The 18,979-nt window shown below is 46.6% G+C and overlaps 1 protein-coding gene across 1 annotated transcript; it reads left to right on the top strand.

Moving 5' to 3' along the window:
- The first annotated feature begins 2,271 nt into the window (after positions 1 to 2,271).
- Positions 2,272 to 18,553, top strand: LOC119445046 (endothelin-converting enzyme 1). Its single transcript, XM_037709373.1, has 3 exons — positions 2,272 to 2,328; positions 14,286 to 14,530; positions 16,702 to 18,553. The coding sequence occupies exons 1-3, from the start codon at positions 2,272 to 2,274 to the stop codon at positions 18,551 to 18,553; spliced, it is 2,154 nt and encodes a 717-aa protein (XP_037565301.1).
- Positions 18,554 to 18,979: the final 426 nt, after the last annotated feature.

Here is an 18,979-nt window from a genome sequence, read left to right as displayed (position 1 = left end):
AAAGGAAACAGTGATTGAAGATTAGCTTGATTGTTGCAGTAATTTTAAAGCACGAAGAGTCGGGACGGCTCCCATTTACTACTTTTTGTTACGCTTGATGCAACGCCACGGTTAACGGACAATGCGTTTTATATAGCTTTGATCGCGTTTAGTTTGCATCCCACAAACAAGATTTTTTTAAAATTTTGATTTCCCATGAGTGGTTCTTGGCTGACTGACTGACTGACTTTGCCTTCTTGCTTGCTGTACTCTACTTACTTTACTGACTTTATTATTTACTTACTTTTAGAAGCCGTGCCTGTTGGATACATTATACACAACTGCATGCATGTTGATATGCTGCATTAAATGCGCGTGTGTGTTTGTTATCGCGTCATTGACACCAAGCAAGTGAAGTGGGCCTGTGCCAGATATGATTTTTGCTGAATTGCATCGCATATGTTCATAGCGTTGGAAAACGGTCTAAGGAGTTATACATTATTCCTCTGAACGTAGCTCTACGCGTGGCTGAGTTGGCGCCGTTGAGGTTGAGCTGTGACGCAAGACTACACTGCTTAGCGCTTACCTTAAGGACTACGAGCTTCATCGCTCGCGTTTCGTGCATGTGAGCGATTTCGACATCGCGCAGGCGTGCTCCAAACGTTTTAACGAGCCTCACGCGTCGCCAGTGACCATTCCGTTCATTCCTACGGAAGGAACGTGCGCGCTGCAGTCGCCGCCGGACTAATAATTCTATCGGCTGGGCAGCAGCCAAGCTGTACCGTGCCTCTACCTCTGGCATAATGAAGTCGTCCCATGCTTACGCCCAGTAGAGAACGTGTATAGTGCTCGAGTGTTTCGCGAGCTCTCATGCCCTTCTTGGGTTGGTGCTGTTGCAGCAATAGAGCCGACATATTGCGCTCGAGCTATGTTCACTTCACTTTGAAGTGTTACGTTTCTTTGATTTGTTGATGTATTGGCGCACGCACGCACGCACGCACGCACGCACGCACGCACGCACGCACGCACGCACGCACGCACGCACGCACGCACGCACGCACGCACGCACGCAACACGCACAAACAAACACAGACAAACACCGACGCACACACACACACAAGCACGCACACGCACACACGCGCACACACACGCACACCGGCACACACACACACCTGCCGTGGGGGATGAGTGGATTATGGCGTTCTGTTGCTGAGCGCGAGCTCCCGGGTCCGATTCGTGACCGCTACACCCACATTTTGATGGGGACGAAATACACAAACTATGGTATACTTAGACGTAAGAACACATTAACGAGACCCAGAAGTAAACATTGACAGTGTTCTATAGTGTTCCAATAGTGTTCTATTGATAGTGCACTATAGTGTTCCGCTTAGCCCACTGTGCACATTAAGGACATTAAACAATTTGTTGAATGAATGAATGAAAGAGTTCTCGACGTCCTGAATAAATGGCCAGAAACTGAGCCCGTGAGGATAATGCCCCTCGTACGTTAAATAGATTTGTACGAATAGACGACTGCCAATTACCCGATAGACAACATACCATTAGCGAAGGCGGCTGGACTACGACAAGCAGGTCTTACGAACATTAAAAAAGAAAGAGAAAGAAAAAGCTTTTCAATTTAGCACCCTAGCCGAGCGGTATAGAGAGCCGAACCGGCATCTTCCCCATTACGCGTGCGACGCTCTACCAATTGGCACACCACGGTGGCCATCCCGCTGCCAGCTTTCTTGAGTGCTTGTCTATTGCGTACAAGATTAGTCCAAAGAGTTCTAGCAAGCACCATTCACGGCCAAGGCGGCGGATGTGGAACATCCTTTTTCGTCACTTACATCTTCCGCGTAAATGCGGAAGACGTGTTGATTCGGCTCACACCTGCTGCAAGTTATCTTTTTGTCTCACTTTCATTTCCCTCTACCGTATGATTTTACATTTCAAATAATCGTAACAATTAACTTCTCCTATGCCTTTTATGGCTTCATTGACTGCGAGTTCGTATGGTTGTCACTAACAAAAACTCGAGAGCCTCAGATCCCTTTACCCCTCTCGCCTTATCTCCCTGAAGTGGCTCAGAATCTCGGCATAGATTTAAATGGGAGATGAGTAGCTGATCCCACGAAAGGACCTTGTCAGTGCTCGCTCCGTTCTTAAACGGCAGCAGAGTCGGCAGCCGAGGTCGCCGACAGTGACCTCGGCCTTGTTATTCATTGCGGGTGTTCCGGAAAGCCTCGAGCGAAATCTTTACTCGCTCTGTGAGACGGTGGCGCTGCGATGACCTACCAGAAGGTTGCTCACGGCCTGGTGCACTTTACTGCGCTCTACGGCAAGGTCTGCGACCTTGCTGAGACGTCGCCGTTCCTTCTCGAAGTTCGGCGCTTCGCATTTATACGAAGCATTACTCCAAATCCTGTAATTCCAGCACTATCCACTCGACGCAGTTCACTGGGTAAAGAAAACGCGTTGTTGCTTTGCAGCACTTCTATTGCTTGGGTTATGAAGTCCCACCTTTATACGAGCCTATATCTTACGGTAACTAAGTGTACTGTCTGCAATAAAACTGTTTCGTACGCTGCATTGGAGCCACGTTGTAGTATTGTGCTTACGTAGCATGTGGCCTTCGTGAATTGATAGCAAATGTCTTCGTTTCCTCCTCTATGTGAGCTGGACTTGGTCGAGCGCGAAATATTGCACAGCGTATACGCCCAAGTGAAGATCCTATGAGCCATTTTTCTGTTTGTGAAAAGTTCTTCAACCATCGCCACCAACATCTTAACCATCACGGCACATATTTTGATATGGATGCGTGCTGCAAAGATATACGCCACTAAGTTTAGCGCTTTGCCTACTCGTGTCACTTGAGAATAAAAACATGAGGCCACATGTCAAACGCTGGTACAGGCGCACCCCGCATGAAGAGCGAGGCATCTAACGTTTTTTTTTAAATGCCAAGCATTTCTTGGCGAACATTTGCACTTTGACAGATCTATCTATCTATCTATCTATCTATCTATCTATCTATCTATCTATCTATCTATCTATCTATCTATCTATCTATCTATCTATCTATCTATCTATCTATCTATCTATCTATCTATCTATCTATCTATCTATCTATCTATCTATCTATCTATCTATCTATCTATCTATCTATCTATCTATCTATCTATCTATCTATCTATCTATCTATCTATCTATCTATCTATCTATCTATCTATCTATCTATCTATCTATCTATCTATCTATCTATCTCGCCGCCTACGTCTTCGTGCTCTCACGGCCGTTTCGTTAACTTGGTATGTACCAAAATTGGGGTAACATGGCAAGAGTGTATGACGAACATAAATACATAAATGATAGGTCATGACATGACTGTCATGACATGCGTGTCATGTAGGTCATGAAACAGCCACCTAAAATGACAATGACCCAGCGAAAAAAGATTAACACTCAAAAAGCACTGAAATGGGTTCTGGCGTAAGCACTAAGTGAAGGAAACATTAAAGGGTGATGGTACAAGTCATAGTCATGACCATGACTCAGCAAAAATGACAATGACCCTGCGAGAAAAGATTAACACTCAAAAACCACTGAAATGGGTTCGGACGTGGGTACTAAGTGAAGGAAACATTAAATAATGGTGGTAGAATTCATAGTCATGAGCATGACTCAGCAAAAATGACAATGACACAGCAAAAACATGACATGAATGTCATGACATGCGTGCCATGTAAGTCATGAAAGAGCCGCCTACGTCTTTGTGCTCTCATGGTCGTTTCGTTAACTTGGTAGGCTCCCCACACACTGCTTCGCATACATCGATTCCCACAGGGCCTGGGATCTGCCGGCTTTTGATGAGATTGTTGTCAAGTCTCTTCTTGAGCGTTTATAGATACCAGTAAATTTGTAGGCCAGGATGGGATGATAAATTGCTTTCTTAAATTGTGCGCACCATTGATGCCACCTTTTCTCAAGATAATGTGCTGGAAGTCATTGAACACGAGGAGGCTTCCAAACGAATGTAAGATGGCGTGCGTTATGACAGTGCATAAGTCAAAACCCCAGAAACTATAGTGGACAGTTACAAGCTGACATCTTTAAGTCTTGTTAAAGTCTTGCTAACAAGAGCACGTCTTGTACAGCAAAATTATGACACACATTAACAATAAAAAACTCCTTAATCCAAATAATAAAAACCTCCTTAATCCAAAAACGTATGGTTTTAGACAAGAACTTTACTACATAACCCAATAACAGAGATCGTTATAACACACACACACACACACACACACACACACACACACACACACACACACACACACACACACACACACACACACACACACACACACACACACACACACACACACACACACACACACACACACACACACACCACACACGCACGCACGCACGCACGCACGCACGCACGCACGCACGCACGCACGCACGCACGCACGCACGCACGCACGCACGCACGCACGCACGCACGCACGCACGCACGCACGCACGCGCGCGCGCGCGCGCGCGCGCTTTCTCGTAGTTTGCTTGCTGCTCGAGCGTTGTTTGCAATACGAGCGTTGGCATACACTGAGTGTTTCGAAAAAAAAAATGCAGATACAACGCAGGTTTCGGAACCTATGTGAAGTCACTTGGTGAAGCGGTTAACATAAATTCTGTATAGCTGTTAAACTTCTGAAACGCGTTTCGTAGCATCCATTCGATCACGTGCCTGCCCGGCGAATTGGCAAGACACGGAAGCCCCCACCACGCAATCCACGAGATCCACGTGACCGCGGGTTACACTTGCCTCCGAGATGGGCTCACTTTTAATCGCGCCCTCTCGGCGACCAGCCTATATATAGTTTAGTATTGAATTAGCTGTAGGGCCGGCCCGTCTTACTCGGCAAGCAGCCGATCCCGCAAACGTGGCACACTCCGGGGAAAGAAGGCGTATGAAGCTTCGTTTTGAATAAACAATTAAGCTCTTGAAGGCGTATATTTGATGCAGTGAGGATATTTTGGTGCCATTTGTTGTCTCGCTACGTAATTCCGCAGAGAAAAGAGCCGCCCACTGGCCCGTCTGTAGGGGTTACATATAAGTCGATTCGTTATATTGAGTGTGGTCTTGTATGCGGGAGCTATTCTGCAAGACAGCGGCAGCCACGTTCAGCGAAAAGCGGGAGTGCTCGTTTATACAAATATTCGCTTTAGCATAAAACCGCCAATTGCCTTGCTACAATGAGAATAGGTTACGCCTCACAGATAATGCTTGTCACCATTCAGATGTCAAAAGTAAACAACAACAACAACAACAACAACAACAACAACAACAACAACAACAACAACAACAACAACAACAACAACAACAACAACAACAACAACAACAACAACAACAACAACAACACACACACCGCACACACACAAAAAAGAAACAGTGTGAATTAAAAAGAGGACAGAAGAACAGTTACTGCTGAAAATTATTTATGATGACGATTACTCGAAAAGATGACACATACCCAGAACAGTGAATTGGCCAAGAAGTGGGTGCTTTAGATTGAATAGCTTTCTTTGAATTAGTATAATGTTTTCAATCCTCTTTTTGTTTCTCCTCAAAGAATCACTGCCCAGGATTCGTTTTCCGGTTACAAATAATTTTCATTCTTTAGATTTCTGCATATGGATTTTTTTTCTGCCTTGCCGCCTGCATCTTGGTCAGTCCAGCGTAGTGGATAAGTGCCATTCATTTAGATCTAGAAGTTGAACATGGATTCACCAAGGACAGCGGCTAGCGCTTCCCTATTACAACCGAAGAAGTCGGCGCTTCTCCATAAACGAGCGCAACAATCAGCCAGACTTCGATCACCGAAATCGGCGTCCGGAAGACCAAGCCCTAAAGAGGTCTTGGCAGACCAACCTGCTGAGTCCCGCGCCCTGCCTACCGAGAATCCCAGGTTTGCTGACACGTTGCGGTTGAAACGTTGTACGTTTTATCAACATTTGAAACGTCGCTTACTTGCGCTGATAGCGCCATGGCGCTGCAAGAAATCACTGCATTTCATTTGGAACTGCCGCGTAGCACACTTCGAGGCATGCTGCTTACCTGAAGTATATGGCAGGAGTATTGGGAGCGCTCGTTGAAAGAAGCGAACGCGCTTGCATAGTTGCAATTTTGTGCTTCAATGCATAAAGCAACGTTTTCTTAAGAACCTAACTGAAACGCCAATGCATTTCTCCGCAAAGTTCGGGAATTATTATCTCGAAACTGGTGTCATCCCGAGAATTCGTTTCCAAGCTGATTTTGTGCTTCAATGCATAAAGCAACGTTTTCTTAAGAACCTAACTGAAACGCCAATGCATTTCTCCGCAAAGTTCGGGAATTATTATCTCGAAACTGGTGTCATCCCGAGAATTCGTTCCAAGCTGATCCGCCTTGCGAACTCCACGGCTACAATTTGTAAATTGCATTATGGGCCATCAGGCAATTAGTTAAAAACTTAATTAGGGAATTTCTGTTAATTATTCGATTATGCATTTCAATTTCTTGTGCAAGTAATGTCCGCCTCTTCGAGTAGACCAGCACATGAACTAGAATTGTGCTATCCGCCACAGGCAACCTTTAAGGATTTTTGAAAGTGTTCCCTGAAACACCCTGTATATATATATATATATATATATATATATATATATATATATATATATATATATATATATATAATATTGGTTCCAGTATCAAAATAGTGGAAGCAATTTTTTAAATGTTTATGATTATGTACTAGAGTGTTTTTTGTCGGGCACAATGGGTGTAAGCTATATGACATTCGCATAACAGCTCTCCATTGCCTGCGGGGAAAAAAAAATGAGAGGTCACTCAAGAAAGGACCAAGTGGCTAGCCAGAATACTCGGGGTTAGGGCGTTATTCTCGTCGTCTTCGACGATGGCGGTGACATGACGACAGCACGACATGTCAGGCCTGAGACATTGTGCATCGGGTTCCAATCATGATTGGGGACCAACCACAGACTTCTGTGGCAAATTCTTCTGGTCAAAGAGATGATGATGATGATGATGATGAATATGATGATGATGCTATTTGAGATGGATGCCACTCTAAATTTGGCGGCTTAACTATTGCCGCTGTAAGAAAGGTAAACGTGTACCCATAGGAAGCAGTCGACCCGGCACTTAACCGAGATTTCTGTTCCCGCAGCTCTTCTCCAAGACGGCGCGATGACGCTTTGGGGTTGTGTAAGAACGCGGTCGAAGACAATCAGCGAGATAGAGCCGCGACGTCGTGCCCGGAGACAGGGCTGCCGAGCGGCACCGAGTGGACCGGCACTCGGGCTGTTCTCATGGACGAGAGAGCGGCGGCCGCCGAGCGGATGGGCAAGGCGTTCCTACCGACCGAGGCCAGGCGCAGGAGGCGAGGGTCCACCGAGAACGCGGACGCGGCTGACCTCTCACGAGCATGCGCGGTATGGATCGTTTATAAGATATATCGGGACAGGAAGGCAGGCAATTTAAGAGTATGTCCTCGCAGACTGTAACAGACTCTTTTCAGCGACTTGTTCGCGCAGTAGAAATGAATGAATGAATTACTTCCTTTATTTCCGATAGACAGAATCTGGGTAAAAGGTTGCACGCAGGCAGCTTGACTAGCCCAAAAAACACATCAAACGCAACAGAAGGCTGCGGGCTCAGATGTTAGTACACAGGCGGGTAGGCGTCAGTTTACAAAAATGTATGTATACAAACGGGAAGTAGTACATTTGAATCATTAGAAAACAAGTAGTCTGTGAAAGGAAACATGGAATGGAAGGAAATATAAAATTTATACATTAACAGTATACACTAGTTAAATCATTTTTATTGCGATAGCAATTATATGGACACTCCAAAGCAGATTTCTGCTGTCGGCGTCGTCGTCGCCGTCGCCGTCGCCGTGAGGTTCCGTATGACGTCAACGGCGATGAAATCGTCGCCGCGCTCCGGACGCTGTATGTGCGAGTGAAAGGGAGCGAGGGACGCGCGCTTTCACGGGGAGCGAATGCACGTCGGAAAGCAAACGCGCGTTCTGCGCCGTGCTCCCTGAAGGATTGAATAATTAAGCGTCTCTTTCCTCCTTTCCATATATAGAGAGCAAACGCAACTTTTTCCGTCGCGCGAAAGGCTGTGGGGGGACGGGAGGGAGGGAGGGTAGGCGACGTTTAGCTGCGGCACCAAATACGTATTTATATATAAAACGCCGCGCGCATTCGGTGCGAACGCGGGCAGAACGCCGACGGCGTCGACAACAGTTCTGCGCGTTGCTGGTGCTGCTGCATGTCCAAGTTTATACAGCTGATAAAACTACTATCCCTTACTCCGTATAGCTCTCTACTAATTTGCTATCGCAATTGGTGCTTCGCCTTTCGGGTGAAACTGCGACAAATTTTTTTTAACGGTACAGAAACTGAAAAAAAACCTGAAAAAAAAAAGATGACGCTTCCGGCGGGCCCAGACGTTCCTTGCCTCAGACCCGCCAAGCCTCGGCGGCAATATAGAGGTGGAACGCAAAAAAAAAAAAAAAATCACCGACGATTTTGGTACTCCCTGATGCGAAATTTGAGCGTAGCCCTATACGTGTATTCATTTCGCAATATATTGGCTGGCGCGGACAATCTGTCTCGTGCGAAGTGTGGCGCGACTGCCTCGCTAATCGGAAGATCGCGAGAGGCAGCACGTGGGTGATGCGTGGGCGTCATTCACAGCAGCCGCCGCAAACCGACGTCCGCTCATGCAGCGCTTTGTTTCCATGTATGGTATCGCTGGTGTCATCGGTGAACAGACGACGCGCACTTCTCGGGCGCCATCTTGTAGCCATCGTTGCCGCAGAGCCCTTCTTGCGCGGCACTACCCTTTTCTTCTGACGCTATCGCCATACCCTCCTCCTCCACCTTCCTTCTCGCGCTCTCTTCGCTATCGCTGTCTTTTATCCACCACTGCCCTCCCCACGTTCGCTCTTTCATCCTTCGCTCCTGTACTCCTGTACCTTGATTTAGGTGCACGTTAAACAGCACAAAGTGGTCGAGTTGAATTCGGAGACCCCCCACCTACAACCTTTGTCGTAACCTATGTGTTTTGGCTAATCAAAGATGGAGGAGATATCATGCTTGAAAAGCTTGCGGCCCTTTATACGCAATGCCTCACAACTTCAAGTGTACCAGAGAGCTGGAAGAACGCCAACATTATACTAATCCATAAGAAGGGAGACGTTAAAGAATTGAAGAATTATAGATCCATTAGCTTGCTTTCGGCATTGTATAAAATGTTCACCAAGAGGAGGAGGAATAAACATTTATTGCGGAACCAGCACTTTAAGATGGCCAGGCCTTAGCCTCCCATGAGGGGACGTCGAGGGCTTGCCTCGCCGCCGCCTCACGGGCGTGCTGGGTCGCCCAGGTTTGGTCGTCGAGGGCGGAGCTCCGCAGAGCCTCACGCAACCTCGACGAGAGGGTCGTGGTGTTAATGTGTGTGTACTGTGCTGGGCACTCCCACAGCATATGCAGAAGCGTAGCCGGGTGAGTGCCACAGCACCGGCAGTTGGGGGTATTGTAAACTTCAGGGAATATAAGGTGGAGGCGGGCGGGTGAAGGGTACGTATTTGTTTGTAGCAGACGCAGGGTGGTAGCCTGCGCCCGGCTGAACTTGGGGTGAGGTGGGGGGAAGGTTCGGCGACTAAGGTAAAAAGCCTTAACGAGATCGTTATAAGTAGTCAGACTGTCCCTGGTGTCCAACTCGTCTCCAGTGTCTCCGGCGCGGTTGACTAGTCCTCGCGCAATGGAGTGGGTGACCTCGTTGAGGTTGGGGAGGTGTGGGTGGACAGTGCCTGCGTGGGCCGGGATCCATGTCAGGGAGATCATGCTTTCTTTAGAGTGTGGGGCCTGGCGGAGGATACGAAGAGCTTGAGGAGAAATACGGCCTTTGCTGAAGTTAGTGACGACTGAGCGAGAGTCACACACGATGGTGTGACAGGTGGGATCTAGAGTGGCCAGGGCGATGGCCACTTCTTCAGCCGTTTGGGCAGTGGGGGTAATGACGCTGGAGGCGTGGTGTAGGACTCCATCGCGTGTGGCGACGGCCACAAATCGTGTGCCATGGGAATATTGGGCTGCATCAACAAACGTAACCATCACCAAGATAATTTCCAATATAATCAGGGCAACACTTGACTTCAGCCAACCAAGAGAACAAGCTGGCTTCAGGCGGGGAAATTCTACGATGGATCATATCCATGCCATCAATCAGGTAATCGAGAAATCTGCGGAGTACAATCAACCTCTCTATTGGCTTTCATAGAATATGAAAAGACATTTGATTCAGTAGAGATACCAGCAGTCATAGAGGCATTGCATAATCAAGGAGTACAGGAGGCATACGTGAACATCTTAGCAAACATCTACAAGGATTCCACAGCTACCTTGGTTCTCCACAAAAAAAGTAGAAAGTTTCCTATCAAAAAAGGGGTCAGGCAAGGAGACACAATCTCTCCAATGCTATTCACTGCATGCTTAGAAGAAGCATTCAAGCTCTTAGACTGGGAAGGCTTAGGAGTGAGGATCAACGGCGAATATCTCAGCAACCTTCGGTTTTCAGATGACATTGTCCTATTCAGCCACAATGGAGACGAATTACAGCAAATGATTGAGGACCTCAATCGAGAAAGTGTAAGAATTGGGTTGAAGATGAATATGCAGAAGACAATGTTCCATAGCCTGGCAAGGGAACAAGAATTCAGGATCGCCAGTCAGTCTCTAGAATCTGTAAAGGAATACGTTTATCTAGGTCAATTACTCACAGGGGACCCAGATCATGAGAAAGAAATATACAGAAGAATAAAATTGGGTTGGAGTGCATACGGCAGGCATTGCCAAATCCTGACTGGGAGCTTACCACTGTCGTTGAAAAGAAAAGTGTACAATCATTGCATTCTACCGGTGCTAACATATTGGGCCGAAACTTGGAGGTTAACAAAGAAGCTCGAGAAGAAGTTAAGGACCTCACAAAGAGCGATGGAACGAAAAATCTTAGGACTAACTTGAAGAGACAGGAAGAGAGCGGTGTGGATCAGAGAACAAACGGGGATAGCCGATATTCTAGTTGACATTAAGCGGAAGAAATGGAGCTGGGCAGGCCATGTAATGCGTAGGATGGATAACCGGTGCACCATTAGGGTTACAGAATGAATACCAAGAGAAGGGAAGCGCAGTCGAGGTCGGCAGAAAACCAGATGGGATGATGAAGTTAGGAAATTTGCAGGCGCAAGTTGGAATACGCTAGTGCAAGACAGGGGTAATTGGAGATCGCAGATGAGAGGCCTTCCTCCTGCAGTGGACATAAAATATAGGCTGATGATGAATGATGTGATGATGATGATGATGATGATGATGATGATGATGATGATCTGTTTTGGGACGTTAGACCCCACATTTTTATGCGAGTTTGTGCCTCAAACCAAAGGTCACTGCGCACTTATTCGTGCACTGACGAAGTGGTACTCCCGTACGACCCCTGTTCAAAACACTAATCCGTTTGGCACATTATTTACAATTGTTTGCTGCTTTGAGGTTAGAACGCACTCCATCATATACCCCTTTTTTAACGTTAGCATTAATACTCGTCAGTGGCATGTAACACGAAACTACTTACTGAGCTGGATTACTGCGAGAGATGGACATTACCTACAGTGGAAATTAAAATTGCATAAGTAAAAAAGTTGTCGCAGTTTCACCTGAAAGGCGAAGCATCAATTGCGATAGCAAACTTGTAGAGAGCTATACGGAGTAATGATATTAGCTTTATCAGCTGTATAAACTTGGACATGCAGCAGCACCGGCAACACGCAGAACTGTTGTCGACGCCATCGGCGTTTTGCCCGCGTTCGCTCAAAATGCGTGCGGCGTTGGTGACTGTTGCCGGAGCCTCTGATATAAATAGGCACAGCGTGCCGCAGCTAAACGTTGCCTCCCTTCCCTCCCCCTCCCCCACGGCCTCTCGCTCGTCGGAAGAAGGCGCGTTTGCTCTACATACATGGTGATTGTGAAGGAGAACAGAGACGCCTACTTCTGCAGCCCTTAAGCGAGCACGGCGCAGAACGCGCGTTTGTTCTCCGCTGTGCGTTCACTCCCCGTGAAAGACGCGCCCCTCGCGCCATTTCACTCGCACATACAGCGTTCGGCGCGCGGCGACGATTTCTTCTAAAAGTTACCAAAATTTCACCAATAAACTTTTTAACTAATTACTTTAGCGTATATATAGCTATATACGAATTAAAGCCAGTGATTTCAGAAGGCACATCAGCTTGAAATTAATTCTGAAACGAGCACAAGTTTTGAGATATAAGCGCTGTCAAATTTGCGGTATACGCACGGTTGTAACTGCACTTACTTTTTCTTTTGAAACCGCGTTTTTATACATTAAAGCTGAAAAATTACTGGAGCACCAATGCATTTCGTCGCAAACTTCGGGAAAGTATATCCCATTATGACGTCGTCGTCGAAATGCGTTTTAAGTGGATATGATTTTCGAAGTGACCGGCTGCAATTTGTAAATTGCAATACGCGCCCTAAAGGAATTAGCTTAAACTTTGATTAGCAAAACTTTGTTAATCAAATATTCATTTTAATTTCTCGTCCAAATATTATCCGCCTCTGATAGTAATCTAGCTTAAGCAGCAAAACTGCGGCTTAGTCAGCTAAGGCGTTGCGCTGCTGAGCACGAGATCGCGGGATCGAATCCCGGCCGCGGCGGCCGCATTTCGATGGAGGCGAAATGCAAAAACGCCCGTGTGCTTGCGTTGTAGTGCACGTTAAAGAACCCCAGGTGTTCGAAATTAATCCGGAGCCCTCCACTACGGCGTGCCTCATAATCAGAACTGGTTTTGGCACGTAAAACCCCAGAAAGAACGAAGAAGAAGAAGCAGCAAAACTGTGCTATATCCCACGGGTGATATTAAAAACATTTGTTAGAGATACAAAAAAAAAAAACATCCAATATAACCATAAACAACTGAAGCACAGGCGTAGAAAAATGACATTAGTACAGCGCGAACAGTGCCGTGCACAGGACGATTCTGAGTAGCAGCTTTAATAACTTGAATCATTAGTCTAAGGTCGACATACATAAGCATGCTGAACGCGCAGTCTGCTAAACGTGCTGCACTACATGTTCGGTGAAAAGAACCTGGGCGCGCCATAAAATTACTGTCACACACTTCGACAATTCTGCCTCTGCTTTCTGTGCGCGTAAACTAACTCCAGGGTGCCCAAATTAATTAAGAGTGCCTGATTAAGAAGTCTATCGTAAGAGATATGCGGCTTTGAGGTTTTAAAGCCTATGTGTTTCTTATTATATGGTTATTAAGCTTGCATATGCATTCGAGCGTCTCTACAACGAATGTCTCTACAACGAAATGACCTGTATAACGAATGATTTCGGAGGCCCCAAGCAGTTCACTATAAAGGCGTTCGACTATAGACGCATACACTTTGCGGAGTAAGGACAGCTGCAACGCTTGTGTATAGTTAATCTAGTTTTGGCAGATAAACTTCTTCAAATTTTGTGTAGTGGCAACATAAACTTTTGTCTGCTGTACGCCAACCGTAAGGAATGCACCCAGTGTGGGTGCATGCTTGCATATAAATCTTATTCCACCGTCACTTATTTGTGAAGTTGTGGTCTACTTCCTGAAAATCAAGACTTTCGGAAGACAATGATAAATGTATGCAATCGAGGAGTGTGAAGAAACGTTAGTTTACTGCAGTCCTACATCTCCTTTTCTTCGGGGTTGCCAGGCACAATTCTTCGATACCTAAGCGAATAGATCTATAGATAGTACTACAGAGGCCTTATAGGCTACATTTACTTCGAAACATTTACTTCGGTGCCGGGTTCGAGTCCCGGACCAGGACGAATTTTTCTTCAACTGAGATGCTTTTCTTTCGAGGAACCCGTATGAGTTTCTTTTGTAGCAATTGTTGCGATTGGGTGGCTGTCTCATTTTCACTTTATTTGCTTCGAAGAGACTTTGTTTTTACCTCACTCCCGGCATAGCCTACAAAATAGTTTACTTAAAAAATTATCCCGGAACTTCCATAGACAGTCGTGAGAGAGCCTATGTATTCTCAATACCCCACAGGTATAATGTATAGATGGTTTACAGATTCCCGCTTTATAGAAAATGTGCATAGACATATTTCTAAGGGCCGACGAAAGTAATTTTTAAACGCACATTTTTTTTGTCCCCCAGACGAACAACCTGACAACCGGGAAGTTCGACTCTCGCTATTCGGTAGTGTTGCTCGCCTGCGGGGTGGTCGTGTTGGTGTCGGCGTTTCTGGTCCGCGCGGTCCTGCACAGTCTCAGGCTGGAGGAGCGCGCCGGTGGCGAAAACGTACCCCCGACCGCGCCCTGCTACGGAGACCACTGCACCACGAGCGACCAGCTTTTCGGGAACGTCTCCGGGCAGACCGTCGACCCTTGTGAAGATTTCAGGTTAGAGTGGCGTTTCCACAAAATGGCTGTTCGCTGGCCTCTGACGGTTATCGACAACGACACACTTTTTTGGAATCTATGGTCAAGCGAAGCTTTCGTTAAGCGGTTAATGAAATGATTTAGATTTACCCATTTCATTCCTTCGTCCTTGGTGCGAAGGAAAGCAGCGCGCACGCTCACGTGCACTCGTGCATCCGTGCGCGCGGCGCAATGTGACAACTCTCGTATTGGCTTTGTATTCCTTCATTTCTTCTTATTCATTTTAACCATCGGTTCAAATACCACCATCGGAGATGTAAATGTTTTCGTGATGAGATTCCCTCCACGAGGCTAAACGGGAGCCTACCTACATCGAAATATGCCTACTCAGAGGCGAAGAATCACTGTTTTCAACGAGTAGCACTTGCTTTTTTCAATGGGTAGGCTTGTTTTGGTCTAGTTGATACTTTACATTCGAAGGACGCATACAAACAGAAAAAGAAAAAACAAAAAAACATCGGTGACGATACTGGTGGCAGTCATGTTCACACGACTATGTGGCGAGTTACGGCAGTAATTGTGATATTACTTGACAATGTTAAATGTTGCACCGACAGTTACTATGGTTTACCCATATTCGTGTTACGCATTTGTAAGGATTGATGTACTACTTGCAAAATCATGTGCTTACAGGCTGACATATGTCCCAGGGCAGGTGCTTTTGGTACCATAGGTTTTCCTGAAACAACTCAATCTCGAAACATTTGACCAATTGCCACATTATCCATATTCGGCGAAAATGAGTACGCAAGCACCCAAGACGGATTATTAAATATTTAAAATTATTATATGTTAGAAGAGCAAAAGCACCAATTCTCTGCATGTTTGGCGGGTGATCCTAAGTTAAATAGACTAACCCGTTACGGAGGATAAAAAAGATAAAACATTCTGGTGGTAGCAGTAGACAAGAACTAAAAAAAAAAATGTTGCCGAAAGCATAACAACGAAAGAAAAAAGACTATACGGCGTTTAACTATTGTAACGGGAAATTCAAGAGGCAAACAAATCATGATAAGATAATAATACTACACCAACTTCACATTGTGTAATGTAAGAGGGGATTTTTTCTTTCGCACAGAACATTAAATAGAACATTGAATACGTCTCCGCGGATAAAACAGAGTACTTAAGATGGACAACCATGGGAAGCGTAAGCTACAATTCAACCTAAGAAAGAGCTTCCTTCAGAGATCACTTCCTGTGTAAAATCAGAGAACACATCATCAGGATGTGTTCATAAGTTCACTTTCATAGAATAACACGTGTAAATGAAAGTTGAGCCGAGATATACAGCAAATCAGTCTCGTAAATGAAACTTCAAACTTTGGATTAAAAAAAAAGACCTTCTGCACCAACAAAGACTATGATGCTGAAAACAAGAACAATGGGGGCGCAAACAATTTTGAATAATCTTCAGCAACAGCAAATTTTCTGAAGTACGCAGCGTTGACATGCATCAAGGATGCCAGAACTGAGAGGAGAGGGCTTTCAAGAAATGCTGCTACAGGTGAATCATTTGAGAATAAAGCCTTTTGGTGTATCACTCGCGCCAAACGAATAAAATGTAAGCGATAAATGAGTTTATAAAGCTTGCGGAACGTTGTAGACCTTTGGCGATGGTAGAGATGAATAAATGGCCACACAGTCAATTACGAGAACAACCGAAGAAATAGATGTAGGAAGTTTCCGTAGTTCTAAGATGCCGTCAACTGTGCGTAAAAGAATTGTGTGGGATCAGGTAGGCGCTTTGAAAAGCAGTTTAAAGAGGGTGCGAAAAAACCGAAACCTATAGTTTCTCTTCACCGATGGGCACGTCTGTTACAAACACTTCATTGCTTGACCATGCCAAATTTTGGCACATTCAAGCTTTAGTCAGCGTGAAAGCTTGATTGTAATGATTTTAATTTAAACTAAAAGTGCAAGCGCTTCGATTGTTTGCGTCTCTTTTGCTGTCTTGTGTGTTCCGATGAAACTTAGCAGCATTGCCTTTCGGGAACTACACCACTCTGACTCATGTTTACTAAATCCCCTGAAAAGTGTTTTCCACTGCATTTCACTCTCGGCGAAAGCGCGTTGTCATGTCTGAAGAAAGCAGCACGAATATCGTACTCATGCAAGCACTATCCTTGCAGGTCCTACGTGTGCTCATGGTGGAGACCACTCGATCGGTTTCCCGACCTTGCCATTTCCGCACAGAGTGATCTTGTAGTCAAGTGGATCGAAGGATTCGGTTCCATGCTCGAAACGGGCGCTGCAGTCGACAAGTCTGGCGTAGCGCAGAAGGCGCTGCGTTTCTACCGCAGCTGCGTGACCAGAACTGACAGGACCCAAGGTGACGCGGAAGTCTTCGTCGCGTTTATCCGGACGCTCGGCTTGACCTGGCCCCATATGCCCCCAAGCAACGTCAGCGCCCTGGGCGCGATATTAGAATTGAACTACAGGCTGGCCCTGCCTCTTTGGTTCTCGCTGAGAGTCGTTCCCAGCGCTGCAAAAGGCGGACGTCGCAGATTAGTGCTGAAACCATGCTGCCTGGGTCGATTGAAGTTCCTCATGTGGCAAAACCAGCAGGCAGTCGATAAAGGCCGCTACTTCGACTATTGGGTGGCACACTACGAGGCCCTGTTAGGGAGAAAGTCGCTCTCTAGAGGTCGCAACGAGGTCAACGATCTCGCCAGAGAAGAGGCACACATATCGGACAAGCTTGCGAAGCTGTCAGATGTCTCCCCGAGCGTGCCATTTTTGCTTCATTTCTCGGATATCGGCAGTCACACCAAACATGTATCCTCGAACGAGTGGCTCGCCCAGGTGAACAAATATATCGCTGGTCACGTGGGAGACCAGGCGTTCACACCTGAAGACGAAGTCTTCGCTAGCGACGAATCGGTGCTTTCAACCATCGACGACCTGTTCAGCCACTACGCCCGAGAGAAACTCGTCGACCACTTGTCCTGGCAGTTCGTCCAAATGCACGCGTGGATTGTGGACAGCACTTTGCTGGAGATGTGGGGGCCGAATTACTGGCACATTTACGAGCCCATTCTCTGTGCCAGGGAAACGGAGGGCGTCTACAGGCCCGTAATCGCAGCACTGTACGCTGAGCAGCGCACAACACCGCAGGAGCGCAGCGAACTCGACGCTAACTTGACCGATATCAAGGACGTGGCCGCTAGAATGTTCGCCTCCTCGTCATGGATCGATCAAACGAGCAAGTACGTCGCCACGAAAAAACTTAGCGCCATGTCTGTGGGTCTCTGGCCGCCCGAGCCCTTCTTCGACCAAAGCCGGTTGGAAACCATGTACGCTGATTTTTCCAATGAGAACACAACTGAATTTTCGTGGGTGAGACTGTGGACCAGCACGCAGGAGCTGATGCGAAGCCTCTCCGGTACTTCGCTTCATGACGTCACGGTGAACATGCGATCCGCGTTGTTCCCTTTCCTATTCGACTACGACTATTTAATGAACAGGGTTGACGTAGCCGTGAGCGCCCTCGCAAAGCCTCTGTATTGTCCGCAAGGGACGCCGGGAATGTATTACGGGAGTCTGGCGTTTGCATTTACCCTGGCGATGATGAAGATGCAGGATCTGACCGGCCTCAAGTTGTACTCGAACGGAGAACTTGTTGAAGCCGGACGCTGGTCATGGCTATTGGACAGCACTGCCAAGGCCTACAAGCAAAAGATGGAATGTCTAGGAGAGGAGCCCGTCAGTTTGTCCGATATCGCAGCATTCGAGGTCATCCACGCGGCATTTTCTAGAGGTATGTCGAATTCCACGTCGCTCGTCCAGATCAGTCGCGATATTGACGAGAGGAGGACATTCTTCATGGCTATCTGTCTGCACAGTTGCTCAGTAGAGAATCGTCGTTCGCCGACCGCGAATTGCAACGCGCTGCTGCGGAATTCGCGGGACTTCTCGGAAGTTTTCCACTGCGAGGTTGGTTCCCGCATGAACCCTTTCAACAAGTGCTCGTTCTTTAAGTAGGATGTTATTGTGGCATACGCACTTTGTCAGCGTGATCATTCAACGACTGGGCGTAGAAGAATGCTACTTTGGTTGCGTGTCCGATCTCGGCTGGTAAATGTTTTAGGCTCCTATACTGATATGTAGTGTTTGGGCTGGAGATTTACTTTTAAGGCGCAGACGCTCAAGCGCGTTTTCTTCATACTCTGCCTTTTAAATCTTTTTTTATCAATCTAGTCATAACAATGTTATATCATATTTGCCGCATTTCGATGGAGGCGAAATGAAAAAACGCCCGTGTGCTTGCGTTGTATATGGTGCACGTTAAAGAACCCCAGGTGGTCAAAATTAATCCGGAGGCCTCCACTACGGCGTGCCCCATAATCATAACTGGTTTTGGCACATGAAACCCCAGGAAGCAGAAGATTTGCAATTGTAGAAGCGCGT

Source organism: Dermacentor silvarum, chromosome 3 (genome assembly GCF_013339745.2).
Source record: "Dermacentor silvarum isolate Dsil-2018 chromosome 3, BIME_Dsil_1.4, whole genome shotgun sequence".
NCBI lineage: Eukaryota > Metazoa > Arthropoda > Arachnida > Ixodida > Ixodidae > Dermacentor > Dermacentor silvarum.
This window is presented reverse-complemented; position numbering and strand designations above follow the sequence as displayed.

Coding starts and splice junctions, on each gene's coding strand:
- LOC119445046 (XM_037709373.1), top strand. CDS start 2,272: ATGACCTACCAGAAGGTTGCTCACGGCCTGGTGCACTTTACTGCGCTC. Junction 2,329..14,285: donor TTACTGCGCTCTACGGCAAG/GTCTGCGACCTT, acceptor TTTGTCCCCCAG/ACGAACAACCTGACAACCGG. Junction 14,531..16,701: donor GACCCTTGTGAAGATTTCAG/GTTAGAGTGGCG, acceptor CTATCCTTGCAG/GTCCTACGTGTGCTCATGGT.